The sequence below is a fragment of the Sarcophilus harrisii genome, chromosome 5, assembly GCF_902635505.1.
Source record: "Sarcophilus harrisii chromosome 5, mSarHar1.11, whole genome shotgun sequence".
In the NCBI taxonomy this organism is placed as follows: domain Eukaryota; kingdom Metazoa; phylum Chordata; class Mammalia; order Dasyuromorphia; family Dasyuridae; genus Sarcophilus; species Sarcophilus harrisii.
Window position 1 is genome coordinate 15,070,287 of NC_045430.1, and position 19,308 is coordinate 15,089,594.

Sequence of the window (19,308 nt, forward strand, 5' to 3'; positions counted from 1 at the left end):
ATAGATAGATAGACAGATAGATAGATAGATAGAAAAAATAGATGGACGGACGGATGGATGGATGGATGGATACATAGATACATAGAGAGATGGATGGATAGATAGATAGATAGATAGATAGATATGGGCAGCTAGGTGGTGCAAGGCCTAGAGTCAGGAAGACCTCATATATTTAGTAACTGTGTGATCCTGGGCAGGTCACTTTACTCTGTTTGCCTTAGTTTCCTCATCTGTTAAAAGGATCTGAAGAAGGAAATGGAAAACCACTGTATAACTATCTCTGCCCAGAAAACTCCAAATGGGGTCACAAATAACCAAAATGACTCAACAATACATACCATTTTAAAGATGGTGAAACTGAGGTTGCAAATGGGAAAGTGATTTTTACTAAGGTCCCACAGTTTAAAAACAGCAGAGCTAGGATGCAACCTGATAAACTGTATCTTGAATCCCGAAATCATTCTGGGCCATTGAACCCAGTCCTCTCATCTTAAAGAAAACCTGGCAGAGACTGAATGTAAATCAAAACGTTTTATGTTCCCCTCTTTTTTTTCCTGTTTTTTTTCCTTGTGGTTTTTCCCTTTCATTCTTATTTTTCTCTCTCAACATGACTCATAAAGAAATGTGTATTAAAAAAAAAAAAAAAAAGAAGGAAAAACCTGGAAACTCAGGTAATAATTCTAGGTCAGTATCCGACCCCAGATGCAGACTCCCTTCAGGACAGTACCTCACTCCTTTCTGCTACCCTTTTCCCAAGCCGCCCACCCAGAGATTTCAAGGACAGTGCCTTCAGGGAAGGTTCCTTCCTCACCGAGGGCCATCTGGCCCCTCATTCAGATCCCTTTCAGGGCAGCTGTGAGGCTCTGTGCCCAGTGGGGCCTTGCCTTTCCTCACCAGGCTAAATTGGCTTCTGTTACACTCAGATCGATCATATTAAAAATTTAGGCGGTGTTTTATGATATGGATCACTGCTGTCTCTTTAAGCAATGGCCTCTCCAATCAAAGCAGCAAGACAGATCCATCCTGGCATCTTTGTTTCCCAGGAGGCATGAGGTCCATCCAGCAGCTACGGGGATTTGGGAAATGAAACAGGAGGCCTTGCAGATGTCTGGTTTCTCCCCCAACGTGCTTTTCTTGGGACTCCCAGAAACCCTGCACTCTCAGATTGATGACTGATTTTCTCTGAGAAGTTTCTTGGGATGCTTGGCTTGGCTTGAGGCTGCCCAGGCCTTTGGGCAGTGCCCACGGGGTGCTGGTCACATTAACAATTGACAAATGAAGGATGAAAAGGTAGCAGAGAGTCAGGGAAAGAGCAAGGAACTTTGGGATGCGTTCAAAGACCTGGCTAGGTAACAACAAGCCGGATGCTTCTCCTCCCTGGGCCTCAGTTTCCATCCAATGTAAAATGAGGCAATTGGATACAGCAGCTTCTAAGAGCCTCTCTAGCTCTGATGTTCTCATTCTGCCGGTTTCCTTTGGCTCACAACCGCCACTGCAGCTAGCTTGCTGAAGTGTTGGTCCAGGGAAGCAATAAAGGTGGTTAAGGAGTCAGACCACACGCACACCCCAGGCCGGTCCTGGCAGCCTCCCGCTGACCATTTGGTGGCCGTTTGCCTACAGCAGCTTCAGGGATGCAGATGCATTTTAATGTCTAATAGAGGATGTGTGGTTTTTCGCTAATTATATTAACATAGCTGGTATTTAAGGAGTCACTTTAAGGTTTCCAGAGCACATTACAAGTATCATTCCCCACCCCCCAAAAAAACCCTAAAAAATAAAAATAAAAAGCAAATATCAAAAAAAAAAAACCTTCAACTTTATAAGAACACTGGGAAGTAGGTGTTATTTTTATCCCCAGTTTACAGATGTGGAAACTGAGGCAAACAGGAGTGCCGTGACTTCCTGAGGCTCACCCAACTAGCAAACATCTAAGGATGGATTTGAAGTCGCCTCTTCCAGGGCTCTGTCCAGCACTCTGAGCACTATGACGCCACCTAGTGGCCTCTGTCCTTCAAACTGCTGCAACCAGAGACAGCTCCTCATTCCCAAGAGGGTGTTGAGAAAAGAAAGTACCTTTTCTGTGCCTCAGTTTCTCCATCTGAAATAAGAGGCTGTAGGTCTAGTAAACATTTACTAAGGTCTCTTCCAGTTCTAATATTATGTTTGCAAGTGTCTTCCAGTTCTAAAATCCTTTGTTCTAATATTCTCTGGTCTAAGGTGCCTCCAATTCTGACATTCCCTGCCTAAAAGAGCCCCACCCCACCAGCCCTGACATCCCCTGTTCTAAGCTCCCTCCCAGCCCTGACATCCCCTGTTCTAAGCTCCCTCCCAGCTCCGACATCCCCTGTTCTAAGCTCCCTCCCAACTCTGACATCCCCTGTTCTAAGCCCCCTCCCCAGCTCTGACATCCCCTGTTCTAAGCTCCCTCCCAGCTCCGACATCCCCTGTTCTAAGCTCCCTCCCAACTCTGACATCCCCGTTCTAAGCCCCCTCCCAGCTCTGACATCCCCTGTTCTAAGCTCCCTCCCAGCTCTGACATCCCCTGTTCTAAGCTCCCTCCCAGCTCTGACATCCCCTGTTCTAAGCTCCCTCCCAGCTCTGACATCCCCTGTTCTAAGCTCCCTCCCAGCTCTGACATCCCCTGTTCTAAGCTCCCTCCCAGCTCTGACATCCCCTGTTCTAAGCTCCCTCCCAGCTCTGACATCCCCTGTTCTAAGCTCCCTCCCAACTCACATCCCTATTTCTAAAGCCCCTCAGCTTACACCCTTTCTACTCCCTCCAACTCTGACATTTCCTATTCTGACTCCCTCCATCTACTCCCCAAGCTCCCTCCAACTCTGACATCCCCTCTTCAAGCTCCCTCAACTCTAACATCCCTTTCTAAGCCCCTCCAACTCTGACATCTCCTGTTCTAAGCTCCCTCCAACTCTGACATCCCTGTTCTAAGCCCCCCCAGCCCTGACCTCCCCTGTTCTAAGCTCCCTCAACTCCGACATCCCTGTTCTAAGCTTCTCCATCTCTGACATCCCTGTTCAAGCCCCCTCAGCTCTGACATCCCTGTTCTAAGCTCCCTCCAGCCCTGACATCCCCTCTCTAAGCTCCCTCCAACTCCACATCCCTTTTCTAAGCTTCCTCCATCTCTGATCCCCTCTTCAACTCCCCAACTCAACATCCCCTATTCTAACTTCCTCCCATCTCTAATCCCCTCTTCTAACTCCCTCAACTCTGACATCCCTATTCAACCCCTCCAACCAACATCCCTATTCTAACTCCCTCCCTACTCTGACATTTCCTTTCTAAACTCCCTCCCATCTCTAACATCCCCAACTCCCTCCAACTCAACATCCCCTCTTCTCTCCCTCAACTCTGACATCCCTATTCTAACCCCCTCCAACTCTAACATCTCCTGTTCCTCCCTCCAACTCTAACATCCCTATTCTAACCCCCCACAAACATCCCTATTCTAACTCCCTCCAACTCTCATCCCTATTCTAACTCCCTCCCAACTCTGACATTTCCTATTCAACTCCCTCCCATCTCCCAACATCCCCAACTCCCTCCCAACTCTACTCCCTATTCAACTCCCTCCCAACTCAACATCCCTATTTCTAACTCCTCAACTCTAACATTTCCTATTAACTCCCTCCCATCTCAACATCCCAACTCCCTCCACTCCCAACATCCCCTCTTCTAAACTCCCTCAACTCAACATCCCTATTCAACCCTCCTCAACTCTACACCCTATTTCTAAACTCCCTCCCAACTCTAACATCCCTATTCTAACCCCCCAACCCCTACCTCCCTATTCAATTCCCTCCAACTCAACATTCCTATTCTAAAGCCCCCTCCCCAGCCCTGCACATTCTCCTAGCTCTGACATTCTGTCCTAAGTTCTCCTCTTCAAGTGACATGTAGCAAGTTAAAGGCCTAATCTGTGCACAAAGGAGCTTCCTGTGTGGTCTGGATGGGTCCCTGGGCCAGCCCCTGATACCAGGCAGCTTGCTCTCAGAACCCCAGTGAAGGTCCAGTTCCCCAGAGGAGGGGTTCAAGGCAGGGGGTAGGGGGTATCCAGGAGCTGAATTCTCCACAATGGGGCTCCTTGGCTCAGCAGAGCCGAGGGGGAGGGGCACCCGAGACATTCCATCTGTTCTTTCTCAGAGGCTGCCTCTGAGCATCAGTGCCTTGGCGAGGATGAGTTTTTTAAAGAAACTAGCGGATCGTTAATCTTGAAGTTGGAAATAACCACACATCAGGAATGACAGACTAAAAATTTACACAAATGGATTAAAAGTAGGTCACTTTTTTCGATCTATTAACCTTGAAAACGTTCTGTGTGAAGCAGCATCTCGGGGTGAATCCCCAAGGATAGGGAAGAGCTCAGTACATCGCAAAACCAGTCCAGAGGAGACGTTCCCTACCTCGAGCTAGACTCAAGGTGGATTTGGCCAGGTTTGAACAGGCCATTCCCCTGGTGTCCAGAGATACAAGGCAGAATGCATGGAATCGAGTGAATATAAGCAAAATGGGAGTTATAATAAGTTTTTTTTAGCACCTATCTCATAGGGTCATTGCGAGAATCAAATGAGATATTTCTAAAGAACTTGACACAGTCCCTGGCACATAGTCAGGACTTAATAAATGTTACCATCCCTTTTCCATCTGTAAAATGGGAAGAAAAACAGCATTTACCTCCCAGTATTGTTGTATGAATGAAATGAGATGCAGTGCTTTATAAATCTTCAAGTACACTATGAATGCTAACTATTAAAAGCTATTGTGAAAGTATCTATTAAGCACCTATTACATGTGAGGTAATGTGCTAAGTGCTGGAAATAAAAAGCAAGACCAAAAGAGTTTCTGTTCTCAAGCAGCAGAGACGATCTGCAAATAATTATAAACAAACAGGATGTACACAGGATAAGTTGGAGGTAATCTCCAAGGGAAGACTCTAGTATCCCAGGAACTAAGGAAGGCTTCTTGTGGAAACTGAGGCTTGAAAGAAACCAGGAAAGCCAGGAGGAAAAGGGAGCTGTCAGGCAAAGCAGACAGTACAAACAGCCAGAGGTGGGAAATGGAGTATCATTTCCTTGACCACGAGTCTTTTATATTTTTTATTTTACATTCTACAGATATTTTACATTCACACAGGTGGGAAAAATAGCTGACCTTTGTCATTGAATAAATACGTTGGCAATGAGCTCATTCTCTGGAGGCTTACTGCAAAGCATCTTTGGTAGCAGGCAGGACAAAGACCTTGTCTGTACCCATGAGCTTTTGATTTCTTCTTTGAGGTTTCTTTATGTTGAAAGTTTATATTGAAAGCTTCTTGTTCCCCAGTGTTTGGAGGTTGCATTTGGTAGAGGGACATCAATTGAAACTGCTGTTCTTATATTAGTGTCAATGAATGTTCTAAGCGGGTATTTATGGGTAACAGTTCCATCTATGATAATGGTCCAGTTTCCATAGAGTTTATTCAATGGATTCTCAAGGGACATTTTGAGGTTTGTTTGGAATAGGTGGACTTGTCATCTATCAGAGTTTTTTGTTTGTCTTTTTTTAATAACAGGGAGTCTAGGATATAGAATTCTTATTGCCAGTCTGTGTGTTGCTAGGTATTCAGCAAGTGCTCAATTTTTTTACAGCTTGAATTGGTTTGTTGCTCAGCATCTATTAGTACGTTGTGTTGTTTTCACTGACCAGTTAAGTCCAGGCTTTTTAAGAATAACCCAAATCTAAGATTTGGTCATCCTGATTTGTCATCAAATAAATCAATCCACCCATTTGTTTGATACTTCTTTGCCATCATATTGGTACTTTAGCTTATGGGATTACTACCCATGATAGGCATTATTATTATTATTTTCATCATCATCATAATTATCATCATCAGTAGTAGGTAGTAGTAGAAGAAGAAGAAATAGAAAAAGAAGACAATGAAGAAAAAGATGAAGATGAAGAAGAAGAAGAAAATGAAGGAGAAGAAGAACAAGAAAGAAGAGGAGGAGGAGGAAAAAGAGGAGAAGTTTTAATAGTAGCATCATTATCATTATTTATTATTGTTGTTGTTACTACTTTCTCCTCCATTTTGGTAAAGTACATGAAGGATAAATGTAAAATCTTACCTTTTTGTGTTCCAAAAATCCAACTGTACAAGCATGAAATGGAAGAGAAATATGGGTAGACAAATTCACAGAAACAAGGGGTAGTCAAATTCACAAGAACAGGTCCAATGTGAATCAACAACATGCCACAGCAGCCAAAAAAAATTAATCTTTTAATTTGATCTTAAGCTGCCTTAATGAATAATAATAACCCAAGGGAAGTAATGACCCCCTCTGTATGCTGCCCTCTCAGATCATGTCTACTGTGGATGTTCCATTCCAAGCACCTTATCTCAGGAAAAGGCCCTGATAATATAGGGGACAGCTAGGCAGTGAAACAGATAGGATGTCAGATCTGGAGTCATATCCAGCCTCAGATACTTATTAGCTTTGGAAATTGGGACAAGTCATTTAAGTTCTCTCTGCCTCGGTTTCCTCAACTCTAAAATGGGGATAATAATGGCAGGTACCATTATTATTATTTTCATCATCATCATAATTATCATCATTAGTAGTAGGTAGTAGTAGAAGAAGAAGAAGTAGAAGAAGAAGAAAAAGAACCTATTTCCATAGGTTGCTGTGAGGATCATATGAGATCAAATTTGTAGGATGTTTGACACATAATAGGTGCTTAATAAATGCTTCTTTCCTTCCTGATGCATCTGCTACTCTGTGCCAGATATTAGTATTCCTTCTCTCTACTAGTAAGGGAAGGAGTACTGTCTAGACTGGTAAATTTGGAATGGGAAAGATAAAAGGGATCAGAGAATCACAGCCCTCCTGGAGCTGGAAGGGATCTCAGGAGTCATCTGGTCTACTCTCCAGCACGATGCAGATGAGAAAACTGAAGCGGGGGGAGCACATCTAAGTGATTTACTCAAGATCAAATAGAGAGTAAGGGTCACGTTGGTGGGTATAGCCTGCAGGATCAAAGGCCAAAGACTGCAAGGAATGTAGTCACACCCCAAGTTTTTGGTGGGGGAGCTTCCCTGTCACCAAGGGGGCTCATCCTCAGTGATAAACCACTTAGCTTATCTCTGCACATATTATTCCATGGAGGAAATGTGGACTCTCTGTCTCTCAGGGTCTCCCTCTCCCTCTCTCTCTCCTTCTTGCTTCCTCCTTCCCTCCCTCTCCCTTTTCCTCTCCCTGTTTCCCTCCTTCCCGCTTTTTCTTTCTTTTTCTTTCCCTTCCTTCTTCCTTCCCCCATTTTTCTGGCTTTCTCTCTCCCTCCTTCCCTTTCTCGTTCTCTCTTTCCCTTGTCTTTCTCTCCCTTTCTCTTCCATCTCTCTCTCTGTTATACACACACACACACACACACACACACACACACACACACACACACAACCCTTGTCACCCCAGACCTCTGGCAGAGGACATCAGCCTTGAGACTCAGTCTCTCTGCAATCACTTGGCAGATCAGACCATTGTGCCTGTCTGGCCGAGTCACAGCTGACCCTTAGGCCAGGACAGGGAAGCCTGAGGAAGCGTCTGGACTCAGTGCCATCCCCTCTGACTCTCTCTCCACTGTCCAGTCTGAACGTGAGCGGTAAAGCTCGAGGATTTGGGATGATGCAGCAGAATTGATGCTAAGAAGGGCCTTTTAGGGACTCCACACAGTTCAGTGGTGAGTGGTGAGGAGTTGGACTAGCTCAGGGTTCTCCCACATTCTGCACCCTTGCCTCTTCCAGGATGTCCTCTTGGATCCCTCAGCAGCTGCCATTCCTTCCTCCCGAGGGCTCCTAGAGCATTTCCTTTTTAGCTATGTTCTGGGCCTGTACCTTGAATTTCTGAGGTATTTGTAAGGTGCTAGTGGGCAAGGGCTTCTACAGGGCCGAAGACAGTGCCAAAGACACGCAATAAGTCTTTGTTGGGAGAATATCTGCTAAGTACCAACCTGAAACAAGACACTCGGGAGCCCCAGGCCTGGTCTGGAAATTGCTTCCCCTGAGTGTCTCTTGCTCTCTCTCCACTGCAGGCTTCAGGCCTTCCCTGCAACTTGCCTCTGACTTGACTTATCACCTCATTAAACCCTCAGGCCATTTGAGAGCTGAAATTCCTACCATTAAAAATATCAGTTTATAATCTGTATTTAAAACAAACACCCTTTTGTGGAAAAACAATAATGGTGTCAAAAGAAGGCTTTGGGGTCCAAGGGGATGAGTACAGATCCTTCCTCATCACCTGTGTGATATTGGGTAAATTATTTGTTTCTTTAGCCTCAGTTTCCTCATCTGTAAAGTAAGGGCAAATGGACCACATAGCCTCCAGCACAAAACTGATGAGCCTGTGGTCCCGTGGCAGGGAGGGAGAGGCTGCCCAGCTTGCCCACCCGCAATCCCAGGGCTGGGCCCAGGAATTGTATGTTTCCCATGATCCATTCCGAGACTGCATTCTATGCCTCCAGAAGGCAGGACCCAATTGCCTGCCCTCTCCTATCTAATTTTCTTAACCACTTAGCTCCCAAACCCAGTTATGAATCCTCCAAAAAGGCTTAATAGAAAGAACAAATGATCCAGGCTGGATCCCTACTCATGACACTGACATCTGTATAACCTCAGGCAGGCCCATTCTCCTCCCTAAGACTCATTTTCCTCACCTGAAAAATGGGTTTAAGACACCTTCAAACCTATCGTTCCAACGTGGCTGAGAGGAGAACACTGTACTTGAAAGACAGAGATGAGATCGATTAATCAACAAACACCTACTAAGTACCTATAGTGTGCTGGGCACTGAAAAAATCAAGACAGGAGTCGTGCAGTCCCTGCCCTCAGGGGGCTTACATTCTATCTGTCACTTTATGAGCTTATATAGATTGTCTAGAAAACCTAGCAGGACCTAGGGGAAGGTGAGGAGAAACCAGGAGGGCTTCCATGAAGAAGTGACACTTAAGCTGTAAAATGCTAAGAGGCAGAGGTGAAGAGAAAGCCCTGGGAGGCAGATGAAGCAAAAGCAGGGATGGCAGAGAGAAGGGAGAGGAATATTGGGATGGGGGGGAGTGATGAGATGGGAGATGCTTTCTCCTGGGTCTGTATTTCCTAGACACCATGCTGTGGTAATGGGGAAGGAAGTCTGGCTTGAAGTCCCAAGACCTGAGTTCAAATCCTGCCCCTTCCCTGTATTACTTGTGCAACTTTGAACAAATATTTTCCTCCTCGGGTCTCCATTTCCCCTCCAACTGTAAAGATTAAACCAGATGCTTTTCAGGAGGCTCCTTTCAGCTTTATACCCATCGTCCCAAGGGCCTTTCTTCCTGGACAAAAACAATATTTCCTTAGTAGAAATGAAATAGCTTTTGCTGAACTGTCCTGCAATAAGCCTCTGCCCATATTCTCCAGCTGGGGTTTATAATTCACATTGTATCACAAGTTCTGCCAAACCTCCAATCTCTCATTGGTGTAGCTCTTCTGTATTGCTATTAGCTGACTGCAACACAGTAGCTATTTCTATCCATCTCTGTCAAGTTCTGTCTTTCTCTGTATCTCTGTCTCTGTCTCTTTGTCTCTCTGGGTTTCTCTTTCCCTCTGTGTGTAAGTGTGTGTGTGTGTGTGTGTGTGTGTGTGCGCGCGCACGTGCACGTGTTCATCTCTCTTTATCTGTGTGTCTCTCTATCTCCCTCTCTGTCTCTCTCCCTCTCTCTCTTTCTCTGTCTCTCCCTCTCTCTGTCTCTCTCTGTGTCACTCTCTCTCGCTCTCTGTTTCTCCCTCTCTGTCTCTCCCTCTTTGTGTATGTTTATCTCTCTTTCTGTCTCTCTGTGTATGTGTCTCTCCCTCTCTGTCTCTTTTTGTCTCTGCCTCTCTGCCTCTCTTTCTGTCTCTCTGTCTCTGTGTGTCTCTCTCTGTCTCTCTCCTTCCCTCTATCTCTCTCCCCTCTCCCTCCCTCCCTCTCTTCCTCTGTGTGTGTGTCTCTGTCTTTCTGTTTATCTCTATTCTTCTATTTGTCCACTTTTCTGTCTCTTTCTCTCAGTCTGTCCACTGTCTGTCTATGTTTCTTTTTGTGTCTCTGTTTCTGTCTCTATCTCTTAGTCTTTATCTGTGCGTGTCTCTCTGTCTTTCTATGTGTGTTTCTCTCTCTGTGTGTCTCTCCCTCTGTGTGTGTCTCTGTCTCTCTTTCTGTACATCTCTATTTTCTATAGGTATAGAGATAATATGAGCTGGGAACCATACCCAGAAGGTGCTTAATGAATGCTTGCTGACAAATCAATGGGAATTAAACGAGTCCCAATTATTTGGAACCAAACTTGGTCCCAAGAAGAAATATGAAAAGGTGTCTTCTTGCGATTCTTGGCAAACATGGAGAACTATGAGTATGGAACTCTGTATAGAATGTCTGATCTAATCAATATGTTACTGAGATTCACTGAACTCCCCTCCCCTTAAACAGGGAACAGGAAACACTATTTAGTATAAGAAAATTATTTAGTATAAAAAAATGGCTTTTGGGGGAAGAAAGGGGACATTCAATGGGAAATATAGGTGGTAAGAAAACAAAAGATTTCAATGAAATGTATTAAAAGTTAGCAACAAGATTTACACAGATATTATCTTGTTTGATCCTCACAAAACCCTGTGAGGGAGGTGCATTATTATCACGAATTTATAGATAATAAAACTAAAACCTTGTTCAAAAGTGACAGCTAGTAAATGCTTGAGGGAGGATTCAAATTCAGGTCTTGCCCACTATATGCCCCCTTCTACCTAGCCACTGCGTCACAAGATGCTCATAAATAAAAGGATGACGTGCAGACTCTGAATCTTGTATGTTTTGGAGCCTTCTTGTCAAGTTTATGGACTCTGTCTCAGAATCCTGCTTTTAAATGCATAAAATAAAAAGCATAGGATTACGGGGGAAACCAGTTATATCGAATGCCAGCTATCAAAATGTTTTAAAATAATTTCCCAGACTTTAGAGCAAAACTCTCTGGAAGAAATGTTAGTTGGATGAATGAATGATCAGCAATGGAAAAGATCTGGACTTTTTATAAGCCTGGACTGGAAGAGCAAAGCTTTTACCTATTGGAATATTCATGGAGGGAGATGCTGTTACAGCAGATGTCTCTCTTCAGCCCACCTTGGCCTTTCCCATCCTCCTCCCAACCTGCTCCCTGATATTTTCTCAGCATCCATCCCCATGCCTGCCTCCACTAATTTCCCATAAGGAGGTGGGCAGAGGTGGAGTCTGTCCTGTCCCTCCCATGGGAGCTGTGGCTGCTCCCTTAGCCTTTTATTGTCTGCTCTTCTCTCCTTTCCATCACAAGCATTCCCTCTTTTCTCACCCTTCTTGTCCTTTCCCCGTCATGTTTTTCATTCCTTCTGTCCCCAACATGTTCAGCTCTCCTTCCTCCTGGCTTTTCTCTCTCCCCCTCACTGCTTCTCCTTCCTCTCCCCAGCTCTTTTACCCATACCTCTGTGTTCCTTTTCTCCCCCTATTCCCATGTACTCGACATCTCCCACCAACTTGTTTTCTCTCTTCCCACTCCTTTTTTCTACTTCGCAGGGGCTGTGAGGGCCTCCAGTATCTTCCCCATCCTGAGTGTGATTCTGCTTTTCATGGGGGGCCTCTGCATCGCAGCCAGTGAGTTCTATAAAACCCGACATAACATCATCCTGAGTGCCGGCATCTTCTTCGTGTCTGCAGGTAAAGGGCTGATGGCGGGATGGGCACTTCTATGGCCAGATAGGTCGGGGGATGTCAGGGCTGAGAGGGGCCTTGGAACTTGGAAAGTCACAGCTGAGTGGAACTTTAGAATAGAGAAGTCAGAGCTGGGGAAGAGCTTAGGACAGGGGACATCAGAGCTGGGAGGGAGCTTAGAATAGGAGATGTCAGAGCTGGGAGGGGGCTTAGAACAGGGTATGTCAGATCTGGGAAGGACCTTAAAACAGGGAAGGTTAGAGCTGGTGGAATCTTAGAATAGAGAATGTCAGAGCTGGGAGGAGGCTTAAAACAGGGGGTGTCAGATCTGGGAGGGGGCTTTGAACAGGGGGTGTCAGATCTGGAGGGGGCTTAAAACAGGGAGTGTCAGAGATTGGAGGGATCTTAGAATTGAGAATGTCAGAGCTGGGAGGGGCCTTAGAACAGGAGATGTCAGAGATGAAAAGGACCTTAACAAATCATCATAGACTCAGAGCCTGAAATTACCTTAGTATCAAACGCAATCCCTTGATTATAGAAGTGAAGAATTGGAGGCAGACAGAGGTAAAGACATTTGCCCAAGGTCACACAGCTAGTAAGTATCTGAGGCAGAATCTGAACCGGGTCTTTTGAACTCCAAACCCAGTGCTCTTCTCTCTGCACCATGCTGCCTCTTGCGGCATTTGTGAATTATATGCTGTGTACACACCCTTGACCTCCATTAATGTCATTTCCCTGCAGCAGAGACAACTTTTTTACTGCTTTCCTCTGTGTCTCCCCAGCCCCTAGCACAGAGCCCTGGCCAGAGTGGGCAGTTATGGAATGCTGGCTTCCTGCAGGAGCTGGCACCTGAACTGTGCTCAGAAGGGGAGGCTGGAAGGGATAAGTGTGACCCTGGACAAATTTATGAAGCCTCTGGGACTCGTTCCTTCATTTGTAAAATGGCAGGGTTGGACTGAATGCCCTCTGAGGTGACCTGCATCCCAGGAGCTGCAGTCTGGCAGTTGTGTGATAGTAATAAGTCATTTTCCTTTCTCCCGGCTTCAGTTTCTCAAAGTTCCTTAAAGCAAAAGAGATGGGTCTAGGTGCTCTTTAAGTCCCTTCTAGCTCTAAAGAGAGGATCCACAGTCCCCGTGTTACCTTGCTTAACTTCAGTTTCCTTAACTGTAAAATGAATTATTTTCAATATTCGCTCCTAATGCTTCTAGTTTGCACCAGCTGCCACTGGCTGCTTGGAAACTAATAAGTCTTCTCCCTCTCTCCTTCCTCCCCATCACCTTCCCCTTAGGTCTGAGTAATATAATCGGCATCATTGTGTACATATCAGCCAATGCTGGAGACCCTTCCAAGAGTGACTCCAAGAAAAATAGCTACTCTTACGGTTGGTCCTTCTACTTTGGGGCCCTGTCCTTCATCATTGCCGAGATGGTGGGAGTGTTGGCCGTCCACATGTTTATTGACCGGCACAAACAGCTTCGAGCCAATGCCCGTGCCACGGACTACCTCCAGTCCTCCGCCATCACCCGCATCCCCAGCTACCGCTACCGCTACCAGAGACGAAGTCGCTCCAGCTCCCGTTCTACCGAGCCTTCCCACTCCAGGGATGCTTCTCCTGTGGGCATCAAAGGGTTCAACACTCTGCCCTCCACAGAGATCTCGATGTACACCCTAACCAGGGACCCCCTGAAGGCCGCCACCACCCCCACCGCCACGTACAACTCCGACAGGGATAATAGCTTCCTCCAAGTTCACAACTGTATCCAGAAAGAGAACAAGGACTCTATCCACACCAACACAGCCAACCGCCGTACCACCCCTGTATGAAGCCGAGGCCCAGAGCTCCAAGTAGGGGCCGGGGGAACAAGGCCGGGCCAGGCTAGGGTCAGTGGGGGTGGAAAAAGAGGGGTGGGGGGTTTGGGGGGGAACAAAACCAACAAGGGGGAACCTTCCAAAAGCAAAAAAGGAAAAAAAAGAAAAAAAGAAAAAATAAGTCAACAACAACAACAAAAAAACACAAAAACAAAATAAGAGAATTGAAGAGAAACAACAGGAAAAATGTGGAAAAAAGGAGAAAAAACACTTTAAAAGCAAGAGAGATTAAAAAAGAGAAAAAATAGAAAATAAATTTAAAGAAAATGCATGATTTCCCATGTACCATTATTTTAACATTTAATAAAAACAAATAAAAAAAAAAACCAAGGGAACCAAGAGAAATTTAAAAAATAAATAAAGACAAGGATGAGGAGGGAGGCTTTTGGGAATCTTTCAGGGTTTATTTTTTTAATTTAATGAGATTTCTTTTCTGTTCACTTTTAACCCAAAGTGGGCTCTGACTCCTCTTAGGGGGTAGAGGGGAACAGAGCCCCGAGTCCTCAGGGCGATGAGAGGGCTGGGGGTGATTAGCAGTGACCACCAAGCCCTGGAGTCTCTGGGTTAATGTCCCCAAGCAAGGAGTTCCCATGCCTTCTCTGACTCAGTGCTAGCCTTTGAACTTGTAGATCTTTAGGGGAGTCAAGATTTCTTGGTTTCTTATGGGTCCCTAAAGCATGAGAAGGAAGGAAAGTGGTGGGCCACTGCTCCCTTTCCAAACTCCCAGTGCTTAATGATGATCCACTGTGACCCCTCAGCCCCAGAGTGATGGGGAAAGAGAAGAAGGCTGCCCATGACTTTCCAGGATGCTTAGAAATCCCAGAAATTCATGGGGAACAACTTCTCAAATATTCCTGTGCTCAGGATCAGTAGAGGTGAACAGGGAAGAGGGTAGAAGAGGGTGGTCCACTTGCATTGGACAGATTCAACAGGTCACTGTCCTCGATGACCTAGAAAACAGAGTCACTCTCTTCAATTCCCATAGGGAAGAAGCATGAAAGTGACCCAGTTTAGACTCACCAACCCTCCCACCCCCAGTCCCCTGGGGTCAAATGGTCCCCTTGGCCCAAGGCTTCCCACTACTCTTCAGTTCCTTAATGAAGAGTAGTTGTCAGCCATGGGGCCTATTATTCCCCTGGGGCCAGGGGTCAGAGGAGAGGGAACTCCAGGGAAGTAACTGATCACAGTGACATTATAACAAAGGTTTCTTTAAAAAAGAAAGAAAGAAAGAAAGAAAGAAAGAAAGAAAGAAAGAAAGAAAGAAAGAAAGAAAGAAAGAAAGAAAGAAAGAAAGAAAGAAAGAAAGAAAGAAAGAAAGAAAGAAAGGGAAATGAAAAGTGGCTTTTTTTACTCCAAAAACACTACAAACTACATACATGTAAATATAATATGTGGATTTCCTTGCAAGAGAAATCAGATCATATTTTTATTTTAACTGTTTTGCAGCTTTAAACTGTGAAAAAAAAGGGGGGGGTAAAAAGAGAAATCTAAATATTAGCAGGGAATATGTAAAGAGAAAAACAGAAAATAAATCCATTTAAATGAAATAATTTAAAATTTTTTAAGAACAAGAAAAACTACCAAAAGAACACGAGCAGGGCTGACTGGTAGAGAAAGGGGAAATGGCTCTTTCCATGAGAAAATCATCCCTTCCTGCTAAGAGAAAGAAACTTACTGAGGGAGTAACTGAGAACAAAGACCATACATCCCAAGAAGACTCACACTCACACATGCACACACTGACTCATGTCCGCTTGGACTCAATTATCTATCTAGATTCCCCCCCCCATACTCAGCTTCTCCCCTCTTTTCCCTCTAGGATCCAACTTCATGTGCTCACCTTCAATTAATGCTGATTCATACTCATGAAAGCCATAACATACACACACACACACACACACACACACATACACACACACACACACACCATGCTTGCTGACTCCCATCTTCACAGAGACTTCCCTACATGAAAAGAGCCTCTGGTTGGGAAGCCAGGAGATCTGGATTCTGGCCCCTGGTTCTGCCACAAACTTGTTGTGAGACTTTGAACACGTCATTTGGTCTCTTCTGTCAAAGGGAGAGGGGAAGGCTGGGACTGGATGAGCCCTTCCAGCTTGGGAATTCTCACACTCACCTTGCTCATCCATCCCCGCCCGCCACCATGGTCAGACTCCTGGCCGATAATACTCCCAGTAACCAAGCCCCCCTGCAGGGGGCCCCCACCCAGACACACACACACACACACACACACACACACACACACAGATCCCAAAACCTCCTCACTGTGCTCCCCACTCCCTGACCCCCATCCATGTCAAAGTCAGGTTGTACACTCCATGAACAACCTAGCTCGACATGTTTGTGCTGCTGCTCTGGCAAAGAGGGAAGATGTGCCAGGGGTCCCTTTGAACACTATTTATTCCATTTCCCTTCTTTCAGTGCCATGACCAAGATCAGGAACAGTTGCCCTGGTGGGCAGAAGGAAGAATGTCATCCAGACTCTCTGGCGACCCTGAGCTTCTGTGAGGGAAGCCGGCCTCCGGCTAGGAGCCTGGGCAACAGTCCCATATATGGAGGCCAGAAGAGACCTCCTGTTGGCAATCTGGCTGGTGGAGAGTGGATGAAGGGCAAGCTCCCATTTGGTCTCTGTCTAGGGGCTAGGATTGTCCTCTCCCCTGACCCAAAGAAAAGGAGGGGTTCACTTCCATGAGACAGACCTTCATCCACTCTCCCCAAACCTGAAATCTCCCCAGTGAATGGTCCAATGTGTAAGGATAGGTTTAGCCACTGGGTTGAGTCATTGACTCTTCCGCGGGAGTCAACGCTGACCTCATCCCTTTCCAGACACATGCCCAGTCTGAAGCCTTTTCTGGCTGCCCAGTTATGATCCCTGGGGTGCCTAAGCCAGCCACTAAAAGGGCCTGAAACATCGAGTTCCTTACTGTTCTCTCCAGTCCAGAAGGAACCTGTGGCTGGTGGGGAGGGACTAAAATTCAGCACGGAACACAGGACTGAATCTCCCTCTCCACCCCTCCAAGCCCCAACCCCAGCATGGAAATACACTGGGCAGCTTGCTGTGTGCATTCAACTGAGCAACATGGCCCTAGCAACACAGAGAAAAAGAGCTGACAATGAGCATCTTACTGCTTTTGCTCAGTCTGGGCAGGACTGATGGGATGCCTTCTGAATCTCAATCTATCTTTTCTCCCACTCCTCCCAGACTCCAGACCTTAAAGAGAAAGGCAAAAAATAAGACAAAACAAAACAAAAACCACCCAAGCAACCAATCAATGGACGATAGTGAAAAATGACGTCCTGTGCTCTGACCCTGATAGAGCTCAATCAGGGATGGATAGCTAAGGGTTCTTAACAGAACTTGAGGCTCGCATGGGGCTAGGAGTTTACAAAGAGGCCGAGGGAGCCAGAGAGTATGAGTGAGCCATTCCTGTGCAAAAGAAAAGGGTGCAAGGGCTGGGGGGAGGAGAAAGGACTGGGGCTGGAGAGGGTTATGGCTCGCATTCCAGTTCAGACCAGTTCAAGAAACCAACCTCCATTTTTCTTTACTTTGTGGGGGTTTTTCAGACTGTTAAAAGAAAAAAAATTTTAAAAAGCCGAAAACTTAAAAAAAAAAATCCTGGTACATGAAATAAAGATTTTTTTTTATAGCTCGGTCCTCAAATAAGTGGATTTATTCAACATCTTTCCCTATAAATGGAGTTTCTCTTGCCCTGAAAATAAGAATTGGGAGGGAGGTGAGAGATCATCTAGTTTCATCTACCACCAAACACAGGAAGCCCCCTTGACAGCATCCCTGACAGACAGCTATTCATCTTCCCCTTGGACACTTCCTGTGATCCAGAGCTCACTACTGCACAGGGAATTTTATGTTGACTAAACGTATTAGAAAGGTTCTCCTTCTATAAAATCAATTTCCAGTAACTATTATTACTCTTTATTATTCTTCCAGGACTTACACAGAACAAATCTCCTTTTATTCTGATCAATCAATAAGCATTGATTCAACACTTACTGTATGCCAGGCATTCGAGTTTCAGAGGGAAAGCCAGAATAGTCTGTGTTCTCAAGGAGCTTATATTCTGACTTAAGGGAGAAGGGCACCCAACACCTCCATAATGACATATCTACAAGAGATGTACAAAGCAGATGAAAGCCTTTGAAAGGCTCAGAGACATTGTAGTCCAGGGCTTCTTAAATCCTTTCTACCCTAACCCCTTTCTGGCTGAGAAATTTTTATGTGACCCCACGTATATAGGTATATAAAATAAATAAACAAATCAAATATTACTGATAAGAAATCATAATTTCATGATCCCCACATTCAGTTACAAGACCCCATACAGGGTTGCAAACCACAGTTTAAGACTCTAAGATCTAGTCCCTCACCTGCCTCACTTAGTCTTCCCATACCTTTCATCATCTTGGCCACCCTTCTAGGGTCAAAATATAATTTCATGCTTTCCTCTCTAAGATACAGGGCCCAGAACTGAACATAGCATGACCAGGGCCAAAGAACCTGGGACAATTACCTACAATTAGAGAATCTCCAAATGTGAAAAGACTTCCGGGTTTATCTAGACCACCTACTTCCTAAAATAAAAATCCCTTTTATATTAGCGTTAATAAGGAGCTATCTCGCCTAACTGGAAGATCACCAAGGCTGGAGAACTTATTTGATTAAAGCAAACAATAGCTCACATTTACAGAGCATTTTAAGGCTAACAAAGAACTCATACATGACATCTTACGGCATCTCAATGCTAAGACAACCCATTCCCCACATCACCAGTTTCATCCAAGACAAAACTGGCCCCTTTAAAGCTTTCTTCCTCTCTCACCCTCATAAGAACCCACCAGAGTTTTTGGCGAGTCATAGAAAACTTCACGTTGAGCTTGCTGACCATCAAAATGTGGCGCCCAGAACTGAGCACACACGCCATCCTAGACATGATTGGAATTCCACATGTGAATGGGATCCTGAGGCACAGTTGGGCTTTGTGGAGAATGTATGGATGGTGAGGAGGAGCAATGGGGAAGAGGGAGAGACAGATATCCACCTAGAATGCCACTTTCTCTCACTTATATTTAAATCCTTAGAGCCAATATGGAGAGAGGAAGATGGAGGAGAAAGCTATTTCTAAAATTAATTAAATCTTGTTGGGAAGTAAACGAGAGTAGCAAAATCAGCAAATTCTTTGATCCATAAGATGGGTTTTACAAGGCAAAAGGACATATTACCAAGGATCTCTGAGGGCAGAGGAGGCTACAATACTCATGACACTTTTATGTGAAAATTTGTTAATATTTTGCTAGATAGCTCATAGATAGGGGTGGAGAAGTACCCACCACAAACCCATTACTAGATAAGGTTTTAGATGACTGGTCTTATTACTCTAAAAAGTCCATTAGGTTAGCTCAGAGTGATCTACTGGGAACTGAGCTTTGTCAGAAATTCAGGAGAATCAGGCTACATTCATAGGATCATCCATTCACAGTTTGGAGCTAAAACGGACCCTCGGTTCCATGATGCTTGACCCTTCCTCATTTTGCAGATGAGAAAACAGAACAGAGAGGTCAAATGACATTGACTTGTCGATGGCCACATAGCTAGTACCAGAGGCTAGATTTGAATTCAGTTTCCTTCTGATTCCAAGTCCAGGACTCCATTCACTCCACCATGTTGCCCCTC

At 45.2% G+C, this 19,308-nt stretch overlaps 1 protein-coding gene across 1 annotated transcript in view; it reads left to right on the forward strand.

The window, feature by feature from the left end:
- Positions 1-16,708, forward strand: part of CACNG2 (calcium voltage-gated channel auxiliary subunit gamma 2) — a 152,769-nt gene extending 136,061 nt beyond the window's left edge. The window contains exons 3-4 of the mRNA XM_003771121.3: positions 11,598-11,738; positions 13,021-16,708. Coding sequence (XP_003771169.1) covers positions 11,598-11,738; positions 13,021-13,556 — 677 coding nt within the window. The 3' untranslated portion in view covers positions 13,557-16,708. The remainder of the gene's footprint in view (positions 1-11,597; positions 11,739-13,020) is intronic.
- Positions 16,709-19,308: the final 2,600 nt, after the last annotated feature.